Source organism: Ascaphus truei, chromosome 2, assembly GCF_040206685.1.
Source record: "Ascaphus truei isolate aAscTru1 chromosome 2, aAscTru1.hap1, whole genome shotgun sequence".
NCBI lineage: Eukaryota > Metazoa > Chordata > Amphibia > Anura > Ascaphidae > Ascaphus > Ascaphus truei.
In genome coordinates, this window is record NC_134484.1 from 420,700,911 (window position 1) to 420,723,573 (window position 22,663).

Consider the following 22,663-nt stretch of genomic DNA (forward strand, 5'->3'; position numbering starts at 1 on the left):
ATCCTCTGAGCTGATAGGGCAGAGTCCTGTTCCTTCTAAGTACGGTGGCTGTGAATGTCTAAAATCCACCAAACGCATTTCACCACAGGGCTTCCTCAGTGGTGTATGGATCCAATTAGCATACAGTACATTTATACTGGTTGCTCCCATGTTATTGGTTACTGTCAGATTCATGTATTTAACTGTGTACAGACAATTCTACACTATACTTATGCTCATGCTTACTTCTAACATATCTTACATTATAAAAAAGAGGCATTAACTTTAAAAGTTCTTATAAGGATGCTCACTCATATAAAATACTTATGGAAACAGAGATATAAATCAATGTACAACATTTTACACTTGTGTATACATATAAACATACATCCTCTTCTTCCCTTGTGTTTAGGAACAGAAATTAAACAGAAATAAAATTGACTTTTAAAACCATGTTGGTGTAGATGCTTGGAATGAGTATTCTGTATTGGATTACTAAAGGGATGAATAAAAAAGATAAAATAAAGCCTCTTAATCACTAATAGGGCTTAATGCGGGTTGTATAAAGACTGATAAATGTGTAACCCTTCTAGGGATGAATAGAGAACTGGGGATCAGAAAAATTATGAAATCTCCATGTCAATATTTAATCCTTTCGGTGCTAATGATTGCAGTGTGAAAATCCAATATGATTCACGTTTAGACATTTTCTGAACAAAGTCCTCCCCTCTCCAATCTTGTGTCACCTGCTCTAACCCCCAAAATCTCAGACAACCTGGATCTTGGTTGTGTTTTATTTTGTAGTGCTGGGACACACTATGTGTTTCTAATCCCTTCATAATATTTCTTATGTGTTCACATAATCTTCCCCCCCCCTCCCTTGTCCTTCCTTCCCATCAATAAATGTACGTTATTATGCCATGGGGCTGCGCTCTCTCTTCTCTTTTTTCCATTTATCCACACATATATATATTTAGAATAAAGCTTGCCGGGACAGTATGTGTGTATAGGTGTATGTATTTATATATAATGCGTTAAGCAGAGGAGGGGATAGTAGGGTGCATTAGTGAGAGGTTAACTTCTAAGAAGAAACTAGTAAACTGGGATCAAATATATATTTAGTAATTTTTAAGTAAAAATGTATGTATATTATGTCTCTCGGATTTAGTACTCCCCATGGCAAAAAGCTTAGATACATTAAACATTGTATAGAAAAGCAACAGTGTGCAGAAAAGCAACAGTTGTACTGTGTTCAATTCTCCAAGAAAAGTTGATACTGTTGAAGTGTAGCCCTATAGCTGTATCAGATATGGTTGCTCTAAGGCAGTGTTTTTCAATCTTTTTTGGTTAAGGAACTCTATAATTTAATATTTTGAAATTCTGTGGAACCCCAACCATCTCAAATAGCGAGTCTGAGATCAGATGAATTGTCAGGAACCCCAACCGTCTCTACTAGCTTGGCTGAGATTAGCTGCATTGTAAATTCTTCTTTATTTGGTACAATTTTCAAATGACATTGCATGGAACCCGTTAGGAATGCTCAGGGAACCCAAGGCTTCCTAGGGACCCCTGCTGAAAAACTGCTCTCTGGTAAAGTACATTATGCCTGGTAAGGACCCAATCCATGTGCCTAGGTCTGGGACTCGTCGACTATACAGTATGTACTGACTCTATTTCTGTTAGTATTAACCTCACACTTCTATCAGTAAATAAACTTCACAATGATGAGTCTTCTGCTTATATAGAATTAAACCATTGACTTTATCTTCTCTCTGAAAGCACCACTGTGTCCTGCAGGACCGTCGTGCGCTGTCTTTCTAAAGTTGAAGTCACACATTTGCATTATTTTTTGTTACAAATACTGCATCAGCCTTGATTGACTTTGGTAGTATCCTGTGCATTTTACTTTACTCACAGATTTGTAAGAATAATATCGTGCTTAGAGGGGGCATTAAAATGCACCCACACCGTAGCGTAAAAACATATCCCAAAATTCTCACAATATATTTAATAGATAGGTACAATTAACATAGTTACCTTTATATGGCTGTTTAAAGTGAGTCATCCCAAGATTCCACTAATAGTCTACTTTCAGAAAATATAAGTTGTGTCTGGGTGTAATACTGTTTTGTTACTGTGGTTACATGAGAAAATAGTGGTGCATCAAACTCGTTCTAGTTACACACCATCTTTTTTCATGGAAAAACATCAACTAAGCAAAAGGAAAATTTATTAAATGCTATATTTTGTAAAAGCAGATGTTGGTTTTTTTCAGACAAAATGTGGAAAGGCATTTTACATACTAATATTAATGTGTATCAGCTCCGGAGACTCCCGGCATCAATCCAAAGCAGGAAAAAAGCCTTTTTTTTAAAGTCCTCTCTCGCTGCCTTCTCGGCAGCTTCTCCCCAGCTTCATGCCACCTTTTCCTGGCGAGAGGATTTTGGGAGAAACTCGCCATTCTAGAGCCACGATTAGCCTCAATAAACTAATCGGGGCTACTAGGATTGCACGAGTTTCAGAACATGCCGATAAGTGGCTTATTGCTGCTCACACGTGTTTTGGACGGCTGCAAAAATTGGTGGTTCATGCCTTTATTGCCCACTTATCAAGGCTTTCAGAATAGTATTAGGCATTTCGTCCGAAAAGGCCATAGTGGCTTATCAAAGCTTATAGAATAGGCCTCATAGACTTTAGTGGGGGTATATTTTTTTTGTGTTGTAGGGGTGTTTTATCTTGACAAGTATCTGAAATCTGTAAATTTATAAGTACACATACTGTATTAAGACATTTACACATACACAATCTTAGCAAGCTCAAAACCCAGTGCCACAGTATTATATATTTATGTATTTAATTGTTCCAACTGGAGTGCTACTGGGAAAGTGACCTCAAATATACCACAGTAAACAAAGAAGCCCTGATGCACATCCAATATGACATTATTTGATTCATTTCTATATGTTTTTCTTCTCATAGGTATGGGTCAATTTAGGTCAATCTTTTGGCAAAAACATGTTAGGTCTGCAACCACGTCAGGGCAAGACCCTTTCAGCAGGTTCCTACACTACCAGTTTCATACTGTGTCATTTGTATTTCCTCCACTGCATAGAGAAAAGAGGAAACAAAACAATTATATAGTTAATAGCATAGGATGCATGATCTTAGCTCAAGTCGTTAACTTTCGCACACACGTCACATACAGTACATACTTACATTTCAATACAACTCTACCACCTAAACAGTGTCCACACTCAGTCCATTGTGTTAGGTAACTCTTTATGATGATCTTCAGAATTCACAGATGGGTTACAAAGCATTTGTAATCCAAGTACCCCGATGAGTACAAATAAAGGTTGCAGGGTTGAATTATCAGTCCCGTCTGGCACGCTAAGGAGTGACCTAAGTCAAAGGAACCAAACCACTTTGCACAGTAACCATTATACACAGCATAAGTTTACACAGTCATCAGGAAGTCCATTATATAATTAACTCTTTGTTCTTTAGTTACCTCACACTACCTCTTCTGGTGATTGCATCAAAATATTAAGTATCATTCATACAGTCCACAACACTCAGTAACCTACCGTAATTTCCTTTTTGTGGACAAGATATTAAGTTGAGGTAACATGAATTTACCATGGCTCACAATGTATACCAATAAAAAGATTACAATAATTTCAGTTAAAGCAATCAAAATTATAGAATGAACAAGCCTTTGCAGGGGGACTAATGCCAAAAAGACTCATGTGCATCCCTGTGTAATTCATGTATGATATTTGTGATTTTAGCAGTATCATGTAAAACATGAACTTTTACAGTCAGCTATGACCTGCAACTAACTTTTCCAGTTGAATAGTAGCATTAATATAATTAACCAATCCCTCAAATGTTCTGTCAATCCCAATTGTGACACAGACGGATTTAAATCCATGATACACCTAGACATGAAAAATCAAAAAGGCACATTTCAACGTGAGGTAAGGTAAAATACATAGACCTATTTGATAAATTGATAATATATGCACCAAGTCCCTTTATGTAGCAACACCTCAAACGTATTGATTTAATCTGTATATGTGACATTTTGTGTGTTCAGTAGGTGTAAACATCCAAGGAAAATATGCGAATCTGATTCAGAAAGGTTCGCCCATCTCTACTTATAATTCACATTTCTGATAGAGGAATCTATAATAACTTCATAAGTTTCCATTTCTGATTCTTAATATTTTAAAAACTCTTAACTTGTATGATGCATTCATTTCTATTTTAAAAAAAGCACAAGCAAAGATGGCCGTCACCACCTCCCGGGTCCGTCGCGGAGCTCCGATAGCTTCGGCGGCATCCCCCCTCTTCCATCTTCTCTCTTCCTCCCCCCTTCCTTGCCTTCATCTTCACTCTATTCCTCCCCCTTCCTCTCCTTCATCTTCTCTCTTCCTCCCCCTTCCTCTCCTTCATCTTCTCTCTCTTTTCTTCCCTGCTTCCTCTCCTTCATAATCTCTCTCTTTCTCCCCCCCCCCCCTTCCTCTCCTCTCTCTTCCACCCCCTCCTCCCTCCCTCTCCTGATAAAGGGCTTTTTCATGTTCTCGATAGGGGGTAATGCTAAGAAATACTTAGCGTCACTGTTAGTTAATGCAATGTTTTAATCAAAATGTATAAAAGATGCATGAAGTGAAACATCAATGTTTAGGCTACCCCTTCTAAATGGACTGAAATGTTGAAAGGAGGACTAAAATAGTGATGGTTCAAATAATACATGTTCAATACATTTTAATATTATTCATTTTGTGCACCTGTCTTAGTTTATTTACTTATAAAATGTTTTACCAGGAAGTAATACATTGAGAATTACCTCTCGTTTTCAAGCATGTCCCTACCTCTCCCTCATCTTCTCTCTCTTCCTTCCCTTTCCTCTACTTCATCTTCTTCCCCTTCCTCTCCTTCACCTTCTCTTTCTTACTACCCGCTTCCTCTCTCTTTCTCCCCCTCCATCTTCTCTCTCTTCCTCTCCCCTTCCTCTCCTTCATCTTCTTTCTCTTCCTCCCCTCCTCCTCCCTCCCTCCCTCCTCCCCCCCCCTCCCTTCCAATAAAGGTATTTGACAGGCTCTGGATCGGGGGTAATGCTAACACAGACTTAACATCACTGGAAGTAAATGCAATGTTTTGTTAATGTGTTGATAAACTTATGCTAGGATGTATTCTGGCTATTATTTTTGCATGTACTTAGGTTTGAGAATACGCTTTAAGCTCAGTTAAAATAACATCCATTACTGTTGTAGGTGATGCACATTATTAGCACTGATTTAACCCAGCTTTGTGTATAAAGCTCTTAGAATAGAGAAGATGCAGAAGTCCAATACTGGCGATTATGTTTTGTTACAATAACATCTTACTTTTTTTTTGTGTGTACTGTATGTGTGGAGGTTGTTGAGGAAATTTCTATTACAATTAAGAAATGATTTACAATTGTTTACAATTTACAATGTTTTTCTGAGCAGATTCAATGTATTTTCTAGTTTAAACCTACATACCAAACTACTCTGACATTTATCTTTGTTAGTTTGTTCTGGTTCTTACTGTTTGCTTTTGAGCAGCATGTACATTTCTGATGCAAAATCTAGGGGGGATATAATATTTTCTACAGCAAACAAATAGGTATTTTCAAAAGAAAGGTTATGAGAAATAGTAGAAGCTTGTTTATGTGTGATTGTACAGCAATGTAAAGAATGTTTACATTTTACCTTAAATGTCCTGCTTTTTAATTGTTTCTGTACCAGAAAAAGTTATTACTTAAAACCAATCTATACTTTGGTGTGCTCATGTATAAACTTTAAGGCGCAGATCCACAAAGTCCCATTATTAAATAAATGAAGTGTTTACTTAAGTTAACTAATGCAGTTTTAAGTGCTACAACTCAACCCCGTTATAACGCAATCCGTTACAAGCAAATCCGCTTATAATGCGATGCAAGCGTGGCTCCCAATTTTCTTATTTATGAATACTTTACAACACGATTATTGGAATCTTAAATACTTTATTCTACAATGCATACAATTGTACATAATTTCTAACGCGATCTGCTTATGGCGTGATGTGATTCTTTGGACCCCAAGCGCAGCGTTATAACGGGGTTGAGCTGTATTTTGAGAAGGAGAGGGAAAGGGAGAGAGAATCCTATTTTATTATAGGACCAAGTGCTATATATATCCCCCCAAACCCACCATTAAACAACATGTGGAGAGACACCTATGCACAAAAAGGAGCATGCCTCAGATACCTGTGATATATGCGAATAGGAGATGGAGAGTATATTGTAATGATTCCTAGTCATTTACTGTAGTAAAATAGGTTCTCTCTCTCTCTTCTCTATCTTTTCTCTCTCTTCTCTCTTCTCTCTCTCTTCTCTCTCTTCTCTCTCTTCTCTCTCTTCTCTCTCTCTTCTCTCTCCTCTCTCTCTTCTCTCTTTCTTCTCTCTTTCTTCTCTCTTTCTTCTCTCTCTCTTCTCTCTCTCTCCTCTCTCTTTCTTCTCTCTCTCTCTCCAAAATCTTAAAATGAACCCTTTGCTTCACCGAGAGCAAGTGCAGATCTTGTAGCACTGGTGAGCTGTAATATCGCCTTGCCTGCTATAAGATGGTCTGTGCATTTTGCACCAGCTGCAGGTCTTTGATATTATGTTTTTGGAGACTCATCAGCAGAGAATTTGCAATATCCAGTCTGGAGAGGAACAAGGCCTATGCTACTATCTGTAGATTGGTTTTGGAGAGAAACACTTTAATATTTTGGAGCCAATGGATTTGGAAGTAACAGTTTCTCACAATAGCTGCAATATAAGGCTGACCAATTATGTTTTGTCAAAAATATTTCCAAGGCTTCTCACCTTCTCTTTCCTTGGAATGGCGGAGTTATTGATTTTGGATTGTTGAAGGCGTTACTCATAGCATCTGTTTGTGCTTTAGGGTCTATCAAGTGCAGCTCGGATTTAAAGGCATTAAGTTGTAGCCAGTCCAATGCCCTCAAATTAGAGATGTCACTAAGGCAATTATTCAGACCGTTAACCGTGATGATAGGCTAGGTTGACATATTTCCGACATCAACTGGATATCAACTGTCTACTAATGGAACTGAATTGGTTTTCTTCGGATAATGTCCTGTAGGGCTTTGACATATATATATTGAATAGAACTGGGGAGATTAACGAGATTGGGTTAGAAAATCTCCCTCAATGACAATTCTTCAGACTACGGTCACCAAGAAAGTACCGCGCTAAAGGTAGAGCAGGATGAGAGCATGAACAGCATGCACACAGGGAACATGTAAACCAAGTGCCTTGATACAGAGCAACAGAAAAAAATATAATTTTGCTGCGGCTCGGGAAGAAGCCGCTGAAGAAGGCCTCAGCTGCTTCATGTTGAGCTGCTTTTGAGAGTGAATTGTTTCACTTGCTCAGATGTAAGAAAAGACTGTATTTAGGAAAACATAAGCATTGTTTTCATGTCAGTCCAACGAAAGATACTGTACAGTAATATTACATTCCCATAATAAATGTTCTATTCTCACAATTGTTCCTTAGCGATACAATCCCCCATTTTATGCCTTCCCCTGCTTCAATACTATGTAATAAAAATTAAATAAAAGCAGCGTCATTACCTTAGCGGCTAACCGAAGCTACTTTTATGTTATTTTTATTACATAGTACTGAAGCTGGGGGTCTCCGGAGCTGAACCACATTCATTTCAGCCCTTGGAACCCCCTGCTTCCCGAGTTACAGACCCGGTATGGGGTGCTAGTATCTCTCTGCACTGTTTAATTCTCCCATGTGACCAGGACATTTAAACTTGGCAGAGATACCGGCACCCCATACCGGTGCCTGTAACACGAGAAGCAGGGGGTCCCCAGGGCTGAAATTAATGCGGTTCAGCTGCAGAGACCCCGTGCTACAATTCTATGTTATTAAAATAAAAGCTGTGTGATCGCCTGTTAGAGGTAACTTATTCCGTCTACTCTCACTGCGCATCTCTTCCAGACTGATAGGACTAAAACAGCGGGCATCCCATTCAGAAGCAGGGATGCCCGCTGTGTTAATCCTGATGGGCATTTCCCCCCTGCTCGGTATTTTGCTGTGATTGCTCCACGTTTGGTCCACGGTTCATCAGCATATTTGCTGGGGGCAGGTTGGAGATACAACTGGCTGTACCTTATACAGTATATCTCACAAATTATGTGTTGAGACAACCACATACCAGTTAAAATTGGCAATGTTTTTATAGACTTTTCCTTTAACTGAATACATTTGCTATATGTAAAAAAAACTTAATTTGTTTTTATACAGGTATCAGTTACATTAATTTTAAATACTGTAAGAATTCCTGTATGGTTCAAATCTGTTAGTTTCTGTAGTACCACTAGTAATACTTTTCTAAGGGTGGGAATAGGGCACTTTCATTTGGGTTTTGGTTCTAAATAAATGTTTGTGTTTTGACTGTTGTTTCACTTCTAAAAAAATGTTTGTGCCTTTGTTTTGGTCCTGTTTTTGCCAAAACTCGATTTGTTTGGTTTTGGATTTTTAATAAATTATAGAAAGAAAAATAAGTAGGAACATTTTTAAAATAGCATAATAAAGCATGAATAAAATGCTTAAAATAAATACAAACAAAACAATTAGGAAACTAAAATAATATAACTGAAAAACGTATATTAAAAAAATTATTAAAAAAGATGGTGAAAAATAAATATGAGATGGGCACTTAGCCTGGTGTTTTGGTTCTAAACTTTTTTTGATTTGGTTCAAAAAATTCTTAAGGGTTTTGTATTCGGCTTTCGAATAGAATGTTTTGGGGCCTATTCTCGTAGATCTGAAGTTGTCATGCCAAACCGCATGGTTTAGCATGTTCAGAAGTAGCCAAAGGAAATGTAGGGAAAAAAACATATTCTCTATTGCAAATCGCATTTTCTTAACCGCTTCTATAAAAAGTGACAACCCTGCTTGATTTAAAAAATGCCTGGCTCGTACTTGCTCTAGAATCAGAATAACCTGAGGTGGTGCTAACTCCATCTTCAGTCTGACTTATGGGTTTTGCTCTCAGCCAAATGCATATTTCAGGCGCTGGATGTAACTCACAATACCAATCTCGTCATGAGGTGGCGGGAAAAAAATGCAAGTTTTTAGAAGTGGTTTGGATAACGGAGCTACGAGAATTGCAGATTTTGTCAAAAAAAATTGGAGTTGGAGGCATTCTTGACAAACCAATCGGATTAGCAGAGCCGGAATGAAACTGCTTCTAAAAAAGCCTTTTAGACATGGATTGGACATGCAAGAAGGGCTTACATAGTAGCAAAGCATGCCAATCCAATCGGAAAGGGCACTTTAGAAGCAGTTTTCCACACTTCAAAGCTACTAGAATAGGTCCCTTTGATTTTACACACCGGGCGTTGCCCATCTCCATACAGTAATTTTCAATCATTAGATTCATCGTAGGTTATGGTTAGAGAGAGCCATTTTTTTCACCAAAACTCTTATTTGTCACAAATGACATTTATTCGCATTTTCAAATATTAACAAAATGGTGAGCGTTCCACAAAAGCTGCCACTAGGTCTTTAAATAAAAATATATATATGCCCCATGTTTTTTACATTTTTCCAGAAATTAAAAAAAATAAAATGTGAATCAAAATTCAACAGATTCACCCATCTCTAGCTGTGATACCTATACATGGAACAACAAGAGAGCTCTTTTAGATGTACTGTATTAGTGTTTACAGAGCCTGGAAAACTGCAAGTTTCTTCTTCTTTACACTCATTGCTTTTAAAATCCAAGATAACTCTTTTTCACGATACAGTACACGAGGAGAACAGATCTATCGCACGAGGAAATCTCTTGTTGGTCTATTACAATCTACAATACGACAACATTAAAGTCCTTCACAGGGCCGCCAACAGAAATCATGGGGCCCGGGACAAATTAAAGGAGCAGGAGCAGGCCCTCCCCCCCGCAAACCCATAGCGCAACTACCACGAAAAAATATCTTTTAGCGCGCAACTTTTACTTACTGTAACTGTTTTCTTATTGTGATACAGAAAAAAAATTACAATGCAACCTGTTTATTTTTATATTTTCAACAAAAGACATGTGACTGCCTGCCTGGGTGGGTGAGTTTGGGTGAGTGAGTGAGTGGGTGGATGACTGGGTGGGTGAATGACAGTGACTGGGTGGGTGAATGACAGTGACTGGGTGGGTGAATGACAGTGACTTGGTGGGTGAATGACAGTGACTGGGTGGGTGAATGACAGTGACTGGGTGGGTGAATGACAGTGACTGAGTGGGTGAATGACAGTAGAATGAAAGTTGGGTGAATGACAGTTGTTGGGTGGGTGAATGACAGTGGGTGGGTTTGAATGACAGTGGGTGAATGACAGTTTGAATGACAGTTGAATGACAGTGGGTGGGTGAATGAATGAATGACAGTTGGTGGGTGGGTGAATGAATGATTGAATGACAGTGGGTGGGTGAATGAATGACGGTTAGAATAAATGACGGTGGGTGGGTGAATGATTGACACTGGGTGTGTGGGTGAATGAATGACAGTGGGTGGGTGAATGAATGACAGTTTGAATGAATGACAGTGGGTGGGTGGGTGAATGACAGTTGGGTGAATGAATGACAGTGGGTGGGTGGGTGAATGATGGTGGGTGGGTTAATGATGATGGGTGGGTGGGTGAATGACGGTGGGTGGGTGAATGACGGTGGGTGACTGTCAGTGACTGGGTGGGTGACTGTCAGTGACTGGGTGGGTGACTGTCAGTGACTGGATGGGTGACAGTCAGTAACTGGGTGGGTAACATTCAGTGACTGGGTGGGTGACAGTCAGTGACAGTGGGTGACAGTGACAGTGGGTGACAGTGACAGTGGGGGACAGTGACTTACCTTGACCGGGTGGGTGCAGCTTGCTGCCAGACGCTTCCCCTTCCTGCCCCAGATATCCCTGCGGCAGCTGCCCGGGACAGAAGGTGGGCTTGGGGGGGGGGGGGCGGCACAGGAGGTGGGCTCGGAGGGCGCGAGAGGGGTGGACTCAGGTGGCGTGCAGGAAGTTGGCCGCGGGGGGGGGGTGAAGCAGGCCACAGGAGGAGCAGGTACTTCCCTCTCCATTCCACGTTGGGAGCGAAGGGGGAGCAGGCCGCAGAAGAGGAGGAGCGGGGAGGGGAGCGTGCCCTACGCATGCGCATGGGGAGCCGGGGAGGGGGGGAGCAGGCCTTGCTTGCCCTGCGCATGCGCGCCGGGACCGCGGGGGAATCGCCGCCATTTTTTAAAAACTTTTTTTTTTTACTATTTTTAAAAAAATTTATTTAAATAACTGTTGCTCGGCCCTGACCCACGGGGCCCGGGACGCCAGTGCCCTTTGTCCCCCGCTGTTGGCGGCCCTGGTTCTTCAGGACCAAAATAATTACACTTCAAACATTCTCATATCCTTATTTTACCTTTTTCTCAGGGAATAATTTAAAACTTTGACATTGTTTAAGGAGTTAAAGTCTTTGTTAGAGATATGTGAACCTGTTCCAGTTCGATTTGCAGTTTTTGTTTAATTCAAAAGTTTGAGTCATTTTAGAAAAAAAAGGCCATTTTTTGATACACAGATTTAAAAATAAGTACCAATATTTGCCAAACAATTCTGGCAAACTGCTTGAACTTTGGTATCAAGGTGTTGAAAATCTTTGTAAACTTTCATGGAGTGTTTATTTATTTGTGATAATATGTTTGCTATTTTAGTTATTGTGAGTGATGCTAGTTTAAATACACAACTATAAGTGTATGTATCATGAATTTAAATTTGTATACAAATGATTAAGATCTGAGCACATATTATCTTAAATATTTAAAACAATTAGGAAATCGTTTTTGCTAAAATTCCCAAGGGTCCTGCTAACCCTTTTCTTTAATACAGATGCCTTACAAAGGATTTTGAGAAACGCCCAACAGTTTGCGATATTTTGGAGCACACTTTTATTAAGCAAATTGGACATAATGAAAAAGCATTGCAAAAACTGCTAATGGAATTCATTGATATTCACCAACAAATGGGGATTATGGAGAAAAAGAGGTAAGACATGTCTATTTTTGCCATGTTTATGTTGATAAAAATATTGTATATTTAAATATTACTGATGGCTCATTCTCAAGTGTCACCAAACATAGCTCCAATGTAGATCCTCATGTGACATGCGAGTGCCTGCTTTTCCTCTTAATATAGAGACTTTTCTTATACATTCGTCACACAGCTGTAAAACTGAATTTGCACCATATTTCTTGATGAACACCCTCCAACTGCTTGCAGTGGGATCCATTTTCTTTAATATTTACTGCAAAGCACTGTTTTTGCACATTTATTCCCCAGTTTTGCAACTTTTACACTTTTGTAAATAGATCCAGATATATACTGTATTGAGATAGATTGTGATATACTGAGCCAACATTACCATTGAATCAAATGGAATGTCTATGATGTATGCAGTTATACGATGATATGTTGTATTATCACAGTGGCAAAATGCACAGATTTATATGTACAGTAGCTTATATAAAGCCTGGCATTGTAAATATATTAAGCTGATGCACACTGCCCCCTATATTTTACATAATGATGAGCTTTCTTTAACACATTGGATAATCAATGGATTTTAATGGACTGGCCTAGTTGACTGATTGGCCACTGGTTGATACATCCTTTAAAAAAAGATTGAGGTAGCCCTCGTGGGACCGTTAGAAACTCAGCAAATGGGTACACATTGATTTTGGTTGTGGTTAAAAAGTAGGTATCCAGAAGCCTTCCTATTACACAGAGCCACTGCTAAATAAGTGACTACCAAACTGATTGAGATCTTTCCCAGGGTAGGTCTCCCTAAATTACTTCAATAACAAGACATGAAGTACATGTTGCAACTTATTTAGGATGTGTTGATGGTGCTTAAGGTAAACCTAGTTTGAATCTCTGTATACCAACCCCATAGAAATGGTTTGGTAGAGATGTTTAACCAAACCCTGGAAGATACTTTTTTTAATGTGTTACTTTAGACAGATACTTGTAAGTTACTTTCATGTACAGTATGCTTTCCTCAGTTTTGACGGTCCTGCAGCCTTCTATAAGCTGCTCACTATTCAAACTCCTGTACAGCAAATGTATTTTAGTAAAAGGAAAAGTTTCTAATTTTGATATATCTAAATTGTGCTTTAATGTCCTGGATCTCAAATTGAGATTTATCTGATTTTGCCACTAAAAAATATCCAACTGGCCCAAGAATGTTACTATAACTGGGGATCTTGCTGGGATTGTGTGTTTATAACTGGGGAGCCCAATATCAGACCTACTACCCTGGAGGCAAGATTATGCTTTTTCTCCCCTTGAGATAATTTTTTTTTAGCAAAATGGCAGGGCCATTTAAAGTGATTAGAAGAGTTGGAGAGGTCAACTATGAGAGTTCAACTAGACCTGTTTCCATACTAGATGACTGACCTTTATACTGTAACTTATAACCTACATTATTCATATAAAGTTATAATCATTTTGTATGTTCCATTAACAATTCATATTGATTAACATAGGAGATCATTATGAGGATTAACATCTATAGTTAAATTTTTCTGAACAAATTAACTTACCATTTTTTCAGGGCAGCAGGATGCTTGAGGCAAGCACTATGTAACATAAACAAAGTTTATGCTCAGCCAATTTGCATCAGGGCTGGCAGAGCATATAAGGAACAGGTAGCCAATGGGAGAGTAACTCCAGGCTGTGAGCACTGAATAATTAGATATAGACTGACCACTGATTGGCAGGGGCAGAGTGTATCGCAGGTGTGGAGTAGTTGATAGTATTAACACTTTGCGTGTCCCTGGTAATGCGGCGCCGACGTGTAGTGTGAACTGGAAAGTCCTCCGTTGCGTCACGGGAGGCGGTGCAGGGGCAGAACATAAGTCCTGTCCTGGTAGGAGTAATGTGTCGCGTGCACGCAGTGCACACGCGAGAAGCATCACTCGAGATGTCACAGGGGCGGGGCCTAAGCCCGATCTGTGAGGTGTCCCCCAGACTGGAAGCACGACTCCTGTGCACACCCTCAGAATAAGGTGCGTCACTCAACATGTCACGGGTTCGGAACCGAGGTCCAATCCTCACATAAGAATAGTTGTTTTATTCAATGGTAACAATAACAGGTAGTAAGTCAGATTGGACCACTGAGCACTATAATGTTCCTTCCTGATAGAATGTAATACAAAGAAACCAACACCATAAAACATATATTTATACTATGTCACAAATAACCATACATCAATCACATGCCTACCCATCTTTCTTCTTCTGTCTTCAGTTTTTGTTTTACTGTACATGGTCATATTATCTTTGACCTATTTTATCTGTCAACTTTTGTCTCTGAGGAGGGGGTGGGGGGCGGGAAAGCTCTCGCCCAGCGTGGTTTGTGTGCGGTTATCAAATCTGGAAACAAATGCAAAAATAATCCTGTTGGTGTGTTAAGTGCAGACATGTATTTTAACTTCTTCGTTAATGTTACCCTTTTCAGTACCAGACTTGCATGCCTTGAATGTATCTACTGTAGGTTATGTCCGATGTCAACGCACATAAATATTTATCCCACAATCCCCTCTTTGACCTTGATAATTGTCACACGATACTTTAATATCTGATCTTCAAATTATTAAAGAGTGTGGTTGAACTTTTACAAGAATTCCTTCATTAAGACACATCTTATAGAAGCATTTATATCACTCTGGTATCAATGTGTCATGAGGGTGCAAACTTATTCCATAATTTCCCTTATTTCACATACGTTCCAAAAGAGCCACTTGATTTCTAAAATAACTTGTAAGTATGTAATATTCTTTTTCGCTCAGCAACACATTATAATCTGAACAACACACTGGACAGCAGCCACCACAAGGAGTACAATCACACAGTGGATCAAATACTTTTTCAAAGTGGCTACGGTGGCGCTTCCTCCAATGAGACCTTGCCACCAGGACACTTTCGCAGCCTCGTTCATGGATAACGTCCTCTATCTTGGTCTGATCATGTTTGATTATTATATTTGTGTGGAATAATGTTGTTCAAGGATATGATCTTCCCTTCCAAAATGATACGACCAGGTTTTAACTTGGGAACCCCTGCCCAAAGGCATTTAATTACATGAGAAATCCACCACCCCGTCTCATTTTAAATTCATGGTGAGATTGGTTATTACCGGAAGGGGAAAATTCCATTCTAGAATCTGAATGTATGGTAGGATACCGCTAGTACATTATGTGCCTTTACTTAACAGACTACATTTGACTACACCTCTGTCCATATACTGAATAGCTTTGCCCATAGATGGAAACATTCTCATCCCTGTCCCAAATAGTAGACTGAGTTAGTCTCTTTGAATTTTCCATCAATGGTACACTGAGTTTGATTTTTCCCAACATGTGACTGATATTTTATGAAGTTGTGATAGAATACACAAAATAACACAAAATAGTTGCAGCACTCAGGGAGGTTTCACCAGCTGTCACTGTCCATTCTCTAAGGACGTGGATTTGTTTGATAATATTCTGGACTGTAATATTACATTATCATCACTTTTACAATAGGGATACCAATATTAACAAGTTTATATGAAACCATTTCTGTACCACTTCAGGGTGGAAGTGAGTAAATAGAGCATGCCTCAAAAGTGCAGTGTCTCCAAGGAAAAATTTCCGCCAACTAATGTGCTTGAACACAAATGGTTATACATAAATGGCTCTAGGGCCTACTGAAGATATGGGCCATTTACCTTCCCAAATAGTGGAAAGCTGAGTCTAATTACTCTAGACATCTCACTCTCCACCTATGATCACAAAATACCTCATGACAAACATTTACAACCACATACAGTGTAAGGTTCAATAACTAAATTCTAAAAATGTATCCTTCAATATGTGAACAACCTGTATCGACATTATCGAGTGTGTAAGAAAATTCAGAAATACATTTTACTTCTCTGGGAATTTTCTTCTATTCTGTACATTTCCTATGGCCTTCTTGACCTTTTTGTTGTCCTATATAATCTAGCCTAACCCTTTTTTAAGCATAGATGCAACACACCAGGTTATACTCAGTCTATGTTATGGGGGTTCCACAGTTCAAAGTCCTATAGATTATCATCATTGCATACTGTATGTGGCTTAACCACCAGGGCCGTTTTACGCTTGTAAAATCTGTTTTGCGGTTCTAAAATACAGAGAAAGCATGATATATTCAAACCAAGTGAAAAATTAGTGCAAACACAGCACCAATATCAAAAAAGTGACAAAATAAATAACTAGTGATTTTGCACTATGAAACACAATTTACAAAAAATATATATAAATACTAGAGCAAGTGTCCTGTGAAAGTCCAATTTGCAGCCTAAAAAGTCCCACTGGGGTCTGACATCCAGTTAGATGAATATTAGAACGAAAGACCTCTCTGGCGCTTTGGATAAGGATATCACAACAGGTAGTCTGAAGAGATGCTTGATTCTTACAAACAGTCGGATTTCCTCAGGAAATGGGAGAAAAAAACAAAATACACACTGCTATAGTGCATTATCCTAAGGCTAAATACTGTTTACATATATCGCTAATATGAACATTGACATAATAAGGTATGTTGGCAAAGGTAAAAAATTTAATATACCATATAGATGAACGTAGATATACTATCTACTAAAAAGTGGTACACAATTGCATACAACACATGCGAATCAATAAGACACACAATCTTAATATAAAATGACTGGTAGTATCTCTGTCAATATCTCCTCCGCCGGGGACTTTGCGTTTCGAAACGCGTAGGATTTGTGATACAGCGCAGACACCGTAGTAGAATAAGGACCTGGTGACGTCACTGGAAGTAGCTGAGCAGTGTGCGACTGGGAGGAGATGGCACGGCAAGGTGGATCCCGGTAACTGGAACTCAGAATTTACAGATAGATGGAGGAAAAGGGCTAGGTGATACTTTCCACATTGAGGCTTGTGATCTAGCCACTTTTTGTGAGTAGGTTTCCAATTTTTACCCCCGGTGGAGGAGATATTGACGGAGATACTACCAGTCATTTTATATTAAGATTGTGCGTCTTATTGATTCGCATGTTTTGTATGCAATTGTGCACCACTTTTTAGTAAATAGTATATCTACTTTCATCCATATGGTATATTACATTTTTTACCTCTGCCAACATACCTTGTTATGTCAATGTTCATATTAGCTATATATGTAAACAGCATTTAGCCTTAGGATAATGCACTATTGCAGTGTGTATTTTGTTTTTGACTCCCATTTCCTGAGGTAATCCGACTGTTTGTAAGAATCAAGCATCTCTTCAGACTACCTGTTGTGATATCCTTATCCAAAACGCCAGAGAGGTCTGTCGTTCTAATAAAGCATGATATATGTTTAACAGCGGCACAAAAGTGTCCACCTCATCCGCTGCCTCGCCGTGCCCCTTGCCACACCAAGCCTGCACAGACATCGTTTGTGGTCAGACAGAATTGTTTGTGTTGTTGCAGTTCAGTGTGTTTCTGGCAGGTAGTGCACTGAATATCTTTGCCTATGATACTCTGAATGCTACAGTGTATGAAGCAGGTGTCTGAAGAGAAGATAAGATGTACATGTCTCTTTGTCTAATGATTTTGTACATTTAACAGTGTTTCTGAACCGGCTGGACCCACTCAATCTCACATTGGCCCCTGTGGTCTAACCGGTCCCCATTACATGGTTGTGTCTGGTGGTGCACCTGTTGGCTACAGGACTCCTGAGTCTCCCGCATGATGTTGGTATGGGGATATCAGCAAGACAGGCAGCTGAGGTGGTGTGCTTGAGTCCTACCTATATCCAGTGCAGAGCCTCCACCTCATCAGGATCTCTGCGTCCGCAGGGAGATGGATCTGATGTGGAACTCCTTCTTGGTGCCTTCCTCTGCTGAGTAACTCCACACTCACACATGAGGGTTTTGATGAATAAAGGCATCTTTATTTGCATGGTGTAGGCAAACTGCCCCTCGCAGCGATCAGCTTAGCCGCTCATCCTTCCACAGCACTGACTTGTAGAAGACTCTGCCCTCCCAATGGAGTTGGATCACCTCTCCCCTCAGGGAGATCACCACCTGTGCCACGTCCCTGGACACAGTGTAGACACTCTCTCTGTGCCTGCCAGCCTTACTGCTGCAGACCTTGATTAACCTTAAACTGCTTACTATAGAACCACACTCTTGAACAACTAACTTTGGGCAGTGCTGTGTCTTTTATAACTTAGGGAATAGCCACACATCTTGTGTCACTAACAGTGGACACAGAGTATGTTACCACTCCCCTGGTGTACATATGACACCTCACCAAGATGTGAGGGCAAACCTCCATGATTGATGCTGGCAATCCTGTATACTTACCAGGTTTACTGCCAGCATGAGAGAGAACTGTATACCATTTTTAAACATGGCTACATACATCTCTACTGTTGCAGTTTCACACTTTATTAAAAAACTCTATGCATTAATGGAATGGGACATGGCGCTTACTCCTTGCCATACATTGCCGGATTGCAGTTATGCCAATATGATTTATTTATAAAAATGTTTTACCAGGAAGTAATACATTGAGAGTTACCTCTCATTTTCAAGTATGTCCTGGGCACAGAGTTATAACAATACATGGTTACATTAAATGAACAGAGGTTATACAGTCAATTCACAGACATTTCATAGACAGATAGAGTTGAAAAATTGGGTAAAGGGGATAAAATGGCTGATGAGTTTCAGATTCAAATAGAGAAGCTTTAATATTATATATTGCTCCATTCAAGTCGGGAGAGATAAGAGTGCAACTCAATCTGAGATCTATCTTTATTTTATATCGTTATGACATACTCATACAACAAAAAGAACACCAATCCAAGAAGGTTGGAAGAATTCTATTTGACACAAGCATTAATGATTGCTTTATTAGAACACTGCGCCCCGGCAAGAGAGGCGGGTGCTGGTCACTGCACGCATTGTGGATGGGTATGTTCGATGATGGAAACTTTCGAAGGAGAAAGAGATTGGTCAGGACCAAGAGATTGAATAATAGACCTTCCCAATCAGTCCCTCAAATCTGCCTCAAACAGAGTACCTGCTCCAACCTGAATACATGCTCCAATGTCATTACGTGTATGGAATAACCAACTCCAAAAACAAGATTCATTCATGTTTTGCAGGTTTAGTGGGCCAATGACAACACCGTGTTCATGCAGGAAACTCATCAGCGATACTGCCAAGTAATGTACAGTACTGTACTGTAATTCATGACTCTACAATATTTTCTTCTCTAAAGAACAATTTCACAATTATGTAACATTTGAACATGTAATAGAGACAGCAATAAGATGTCAGTTGCCGGTTGAAGAAGATTGTGTTATTATATTATTGTAGTATTTAAAATGTTAAAAAAATGCCTATTGTAGTCATTGTTCAAGTCTTGTTTTCGTTCATGTTCTGCAAGTTTGGTGGACTGATGAGCATCAACAACGTATTCATGTAGGAAATATATACATAGATACTGTCAGGTAATGTTGCGTAATTCATGCATTATTTTTTTGTCAATACCCCAAAAATAAATGACACGCATACTGTACAGTATGCTTTTCAAACAGGTCCCATAGAAACACGAATGTGCAGAAATTCTATGTGTTTCAATAAGCGTTTCAACCAGGTCCCATAGAAACACATGTACTACACAATATAATTCATGCACTATACTACTGTACAGTATTTCTTCTCGATTATTTCTATACAACATATTCTCCTTACAGGTGAAAATGTCTAAGAGACAGTCAGCCTGAAGTAGATGCCAATTGAAGAAGATAGTTCATTTAAAAAAAGAGCGAAGATATTTGTATTATATTTTTCATAAAGTCATTTATTGTCATCTAATAAAAAATATTTCATATTTTAAAATACTTTAGTCATCTGAATTTTTATGAGGAATAAATGGTGGGTTACATTTAAATACATTGAAATACCATTACATATCATATCGTATCGTACGAAATGAACAGGAATAAGGGATGAGTTACATTGCATTTAGATTTTGAAGACACACTAGCACCTACTATCGTTTCTGCGGAGTATTGCAATTTATGCTAAAACTCAATTTTCCTGATCGTGATGCATTCACTCATACCAGCTCTTGATTATGATGCATAACAATGGCTATATGAGCAGACTCCAATTTTTACTATGTTCTGCCCATCCAATATCTAATGACCTCTCATAATTTTTAATGCCTAATTACAAAGGGATATCTATCATGATTGTGTATTACAGTGATAGTGACATTTCTAACTTTTTGGTACAGAAAAGTTCTATTCTCTGGAGGAAAGGACCTGAATTGGATCTTACATATTCTAACGCTCCATTAGTGAAAATGCAAACTTCTGTATCTTAGATAAGACAGGAAAATCCTGGGTAGGGCTGGTGTAACTGTGTTTGGCTACCTAGGTGAACCTTCAGCTTGCATATCTCTCTCTCTCTCTCTCTCTCTCTCTCTCTCTCTCTCTCTCTCTCTCTCTCTCTCTCTCTGTCTCTGTCTCTGTCTCTGTCTCTGTCTCTGTCTCTGTCTCTCATTCTCTCATTTTCTCATTCTCTCATTCTCATTCTCATTCTCTCATTCTCATTCTCATTCTCATTCTCTCATTCTCATTCCCATTCTCTCTCTCATTCTCATTCTCTCTCTCATTCTCATTCTCTCTCTCATTCTCATTCGCTCGCTCGCTCACTCTTTCTCTTTCTCTTTCTCTCTCTCATTCTCTCTTCCCCTGACATACACAAAACAGAACAAATACACACAGGACAGCCAGAGAAAACAAACATACACACACAACAGAACAGAGCAGGACACATACACACACACACACACACACACACAAATACACACACTGAAACAGAACAGAGCAGGACACAGCCTCACCTCTCAGTTCTCCATGCTTAGCCCCGTCCCCAAGCTTCTTACACCTCCTCCTGATTGGTGGCTGCATTACTCAGCAGCAGCCAATCGGGATGGAGGAAACTGCGTAGCCCCCAGGCAATGGTCAACAGAATTTTGGAGAATTGCAAATTTGCCGATTAAAAAACGTGCAAAACGTCTGTAAATTGTATCAATGTATTCATAAACTTGAAAGTCATTCATTAAGTACTCATTATTATTATTATTGCATAAATTATATTGCAGTATGACAAATGTACCTGTTACATTTTTGTTGTTGCTATAAACTTAGAATATAATGCAGAAAAGGAACTGCACACAATTATGGGAAGAATAATATGCCAACATAACGGTAGTTTCCACTGAGCCTTAATTAATTGATAAGATATTACTCAGGATAGTCCCCTCCAAAAGTGGATCTGTTCCTGTGCTCCCGGTCTGGAATCACAACGAGCAATTTTCCAAAACCGAGTAAAGCGCTGGGGCACTCATGTTATCATAAAAACACAAGTTGACATTGATACACAAGTTAAAATCCACCTTAAAAATGCATTAAAGAAGTATAAATGATGTCACTTCAACAGATAAACGAATCCCCACGATAGCGCATTATATACAGTCACAATGAGGAGGCCCTGCAGAATCCGCGGTAGTTATCCAACAGAATGCCTTATGTTATGTGGGACCACTATCCCTATCACGTTTGCTGCATTGAATCATATATACCATATTCCTGGATGTGCAGCAGTATAATCCTTTAACATTGCATGTTTGTGTTTGTGGCTGGCTTGGCATATATGTTTGCAAAGTTTGTAGCGTGTGATGTTGCGTGGTTTTGTACCATTCTCCATGTCTTTGTGTTCATCAGGAAGTTTTCTGTTGACCAACTGTTGTCTGAGATTTGGTGGTTGCCAGAATGCAAAGATAGGAGGCTTGGGGAAGATGTCTTTTAATGTTTGTCAGCATGGGTTACAGATATTTGATTATTTTTTTCATTGCCTGTAGGCAAGGTTGTTTAATATGTGGCAACTAGTGGTACTGTACAGATGCAGCCATGCCTATCTATTAGCTGCTGCAGATGATGTAATGGTGCACTGCCTTGCCAGAGTTGACTGTCCGCGGCACAATAATTGGCAGGGGGAATGGCCCATCAGAACTAACACAGCGGGTGTCCCTGCTTCTGACTGGGACTCCCGATGTGTGAATCCTCCCAGGCCGTATAAGTCTGTCAGACACGCGCAGTAAGAGTAGACTGAATCAGTCACTCTCCCTGCGCGCCTCTAACAAGCGATCGCACAGCTTTTATTTTATTTTAATAACACAATATTAAAGCAGGGGGTTTCCGGAGCTGAACCGCAAAATAAAATACATTCAATTGTTTAAATGTCCCGGTCATGTAACGTGGGACATTTAAACATGACAGAAATACTGGTACCCAATACCAGGGCCTGTAACTCGGGAAGCAGGGGGTCCCTAAGACTTAAATTAATGCGGGTCAGCTCCGGTGACCCTGCTGTCTATAGGGTCAGAGCACATGCAGTGATATCTTATAGCCTGGCGGTGTATGATGGCATGTTTTGTATGAGTGGGGTGGAAGCTGGAGTTGTGAAGATAACTACATCTGTCTGTGGGTTTCTTGTATACAGATGTGTGCATTTTTC

At 39.4% G+C, this 22,663-nt stretch overlaps 1 protein-coding gene across 1 annotated transcript in view; it reads left to right on the top strand.

Annotated features, from left to right (window-relative positions):
* LOC142487762 (myosin-IIIa-like) overlaps positions 1-22,663 on the top strand; it is a 171,703-nt gene that overhangs the window by 69,791 nt on the left and 79,249 nt on the right. Inside the window, exon 10 of the mRNA XM_075587612.1 lies at positions 11,917-12,072. Within this exon, the coding sequence (XP_075443727.1) occupies positions 11,917-12,072 (156 nt within the window). The remainder of the gene's footprint in view (positions 1-11,916; positions 12,073-22,663) is intronic.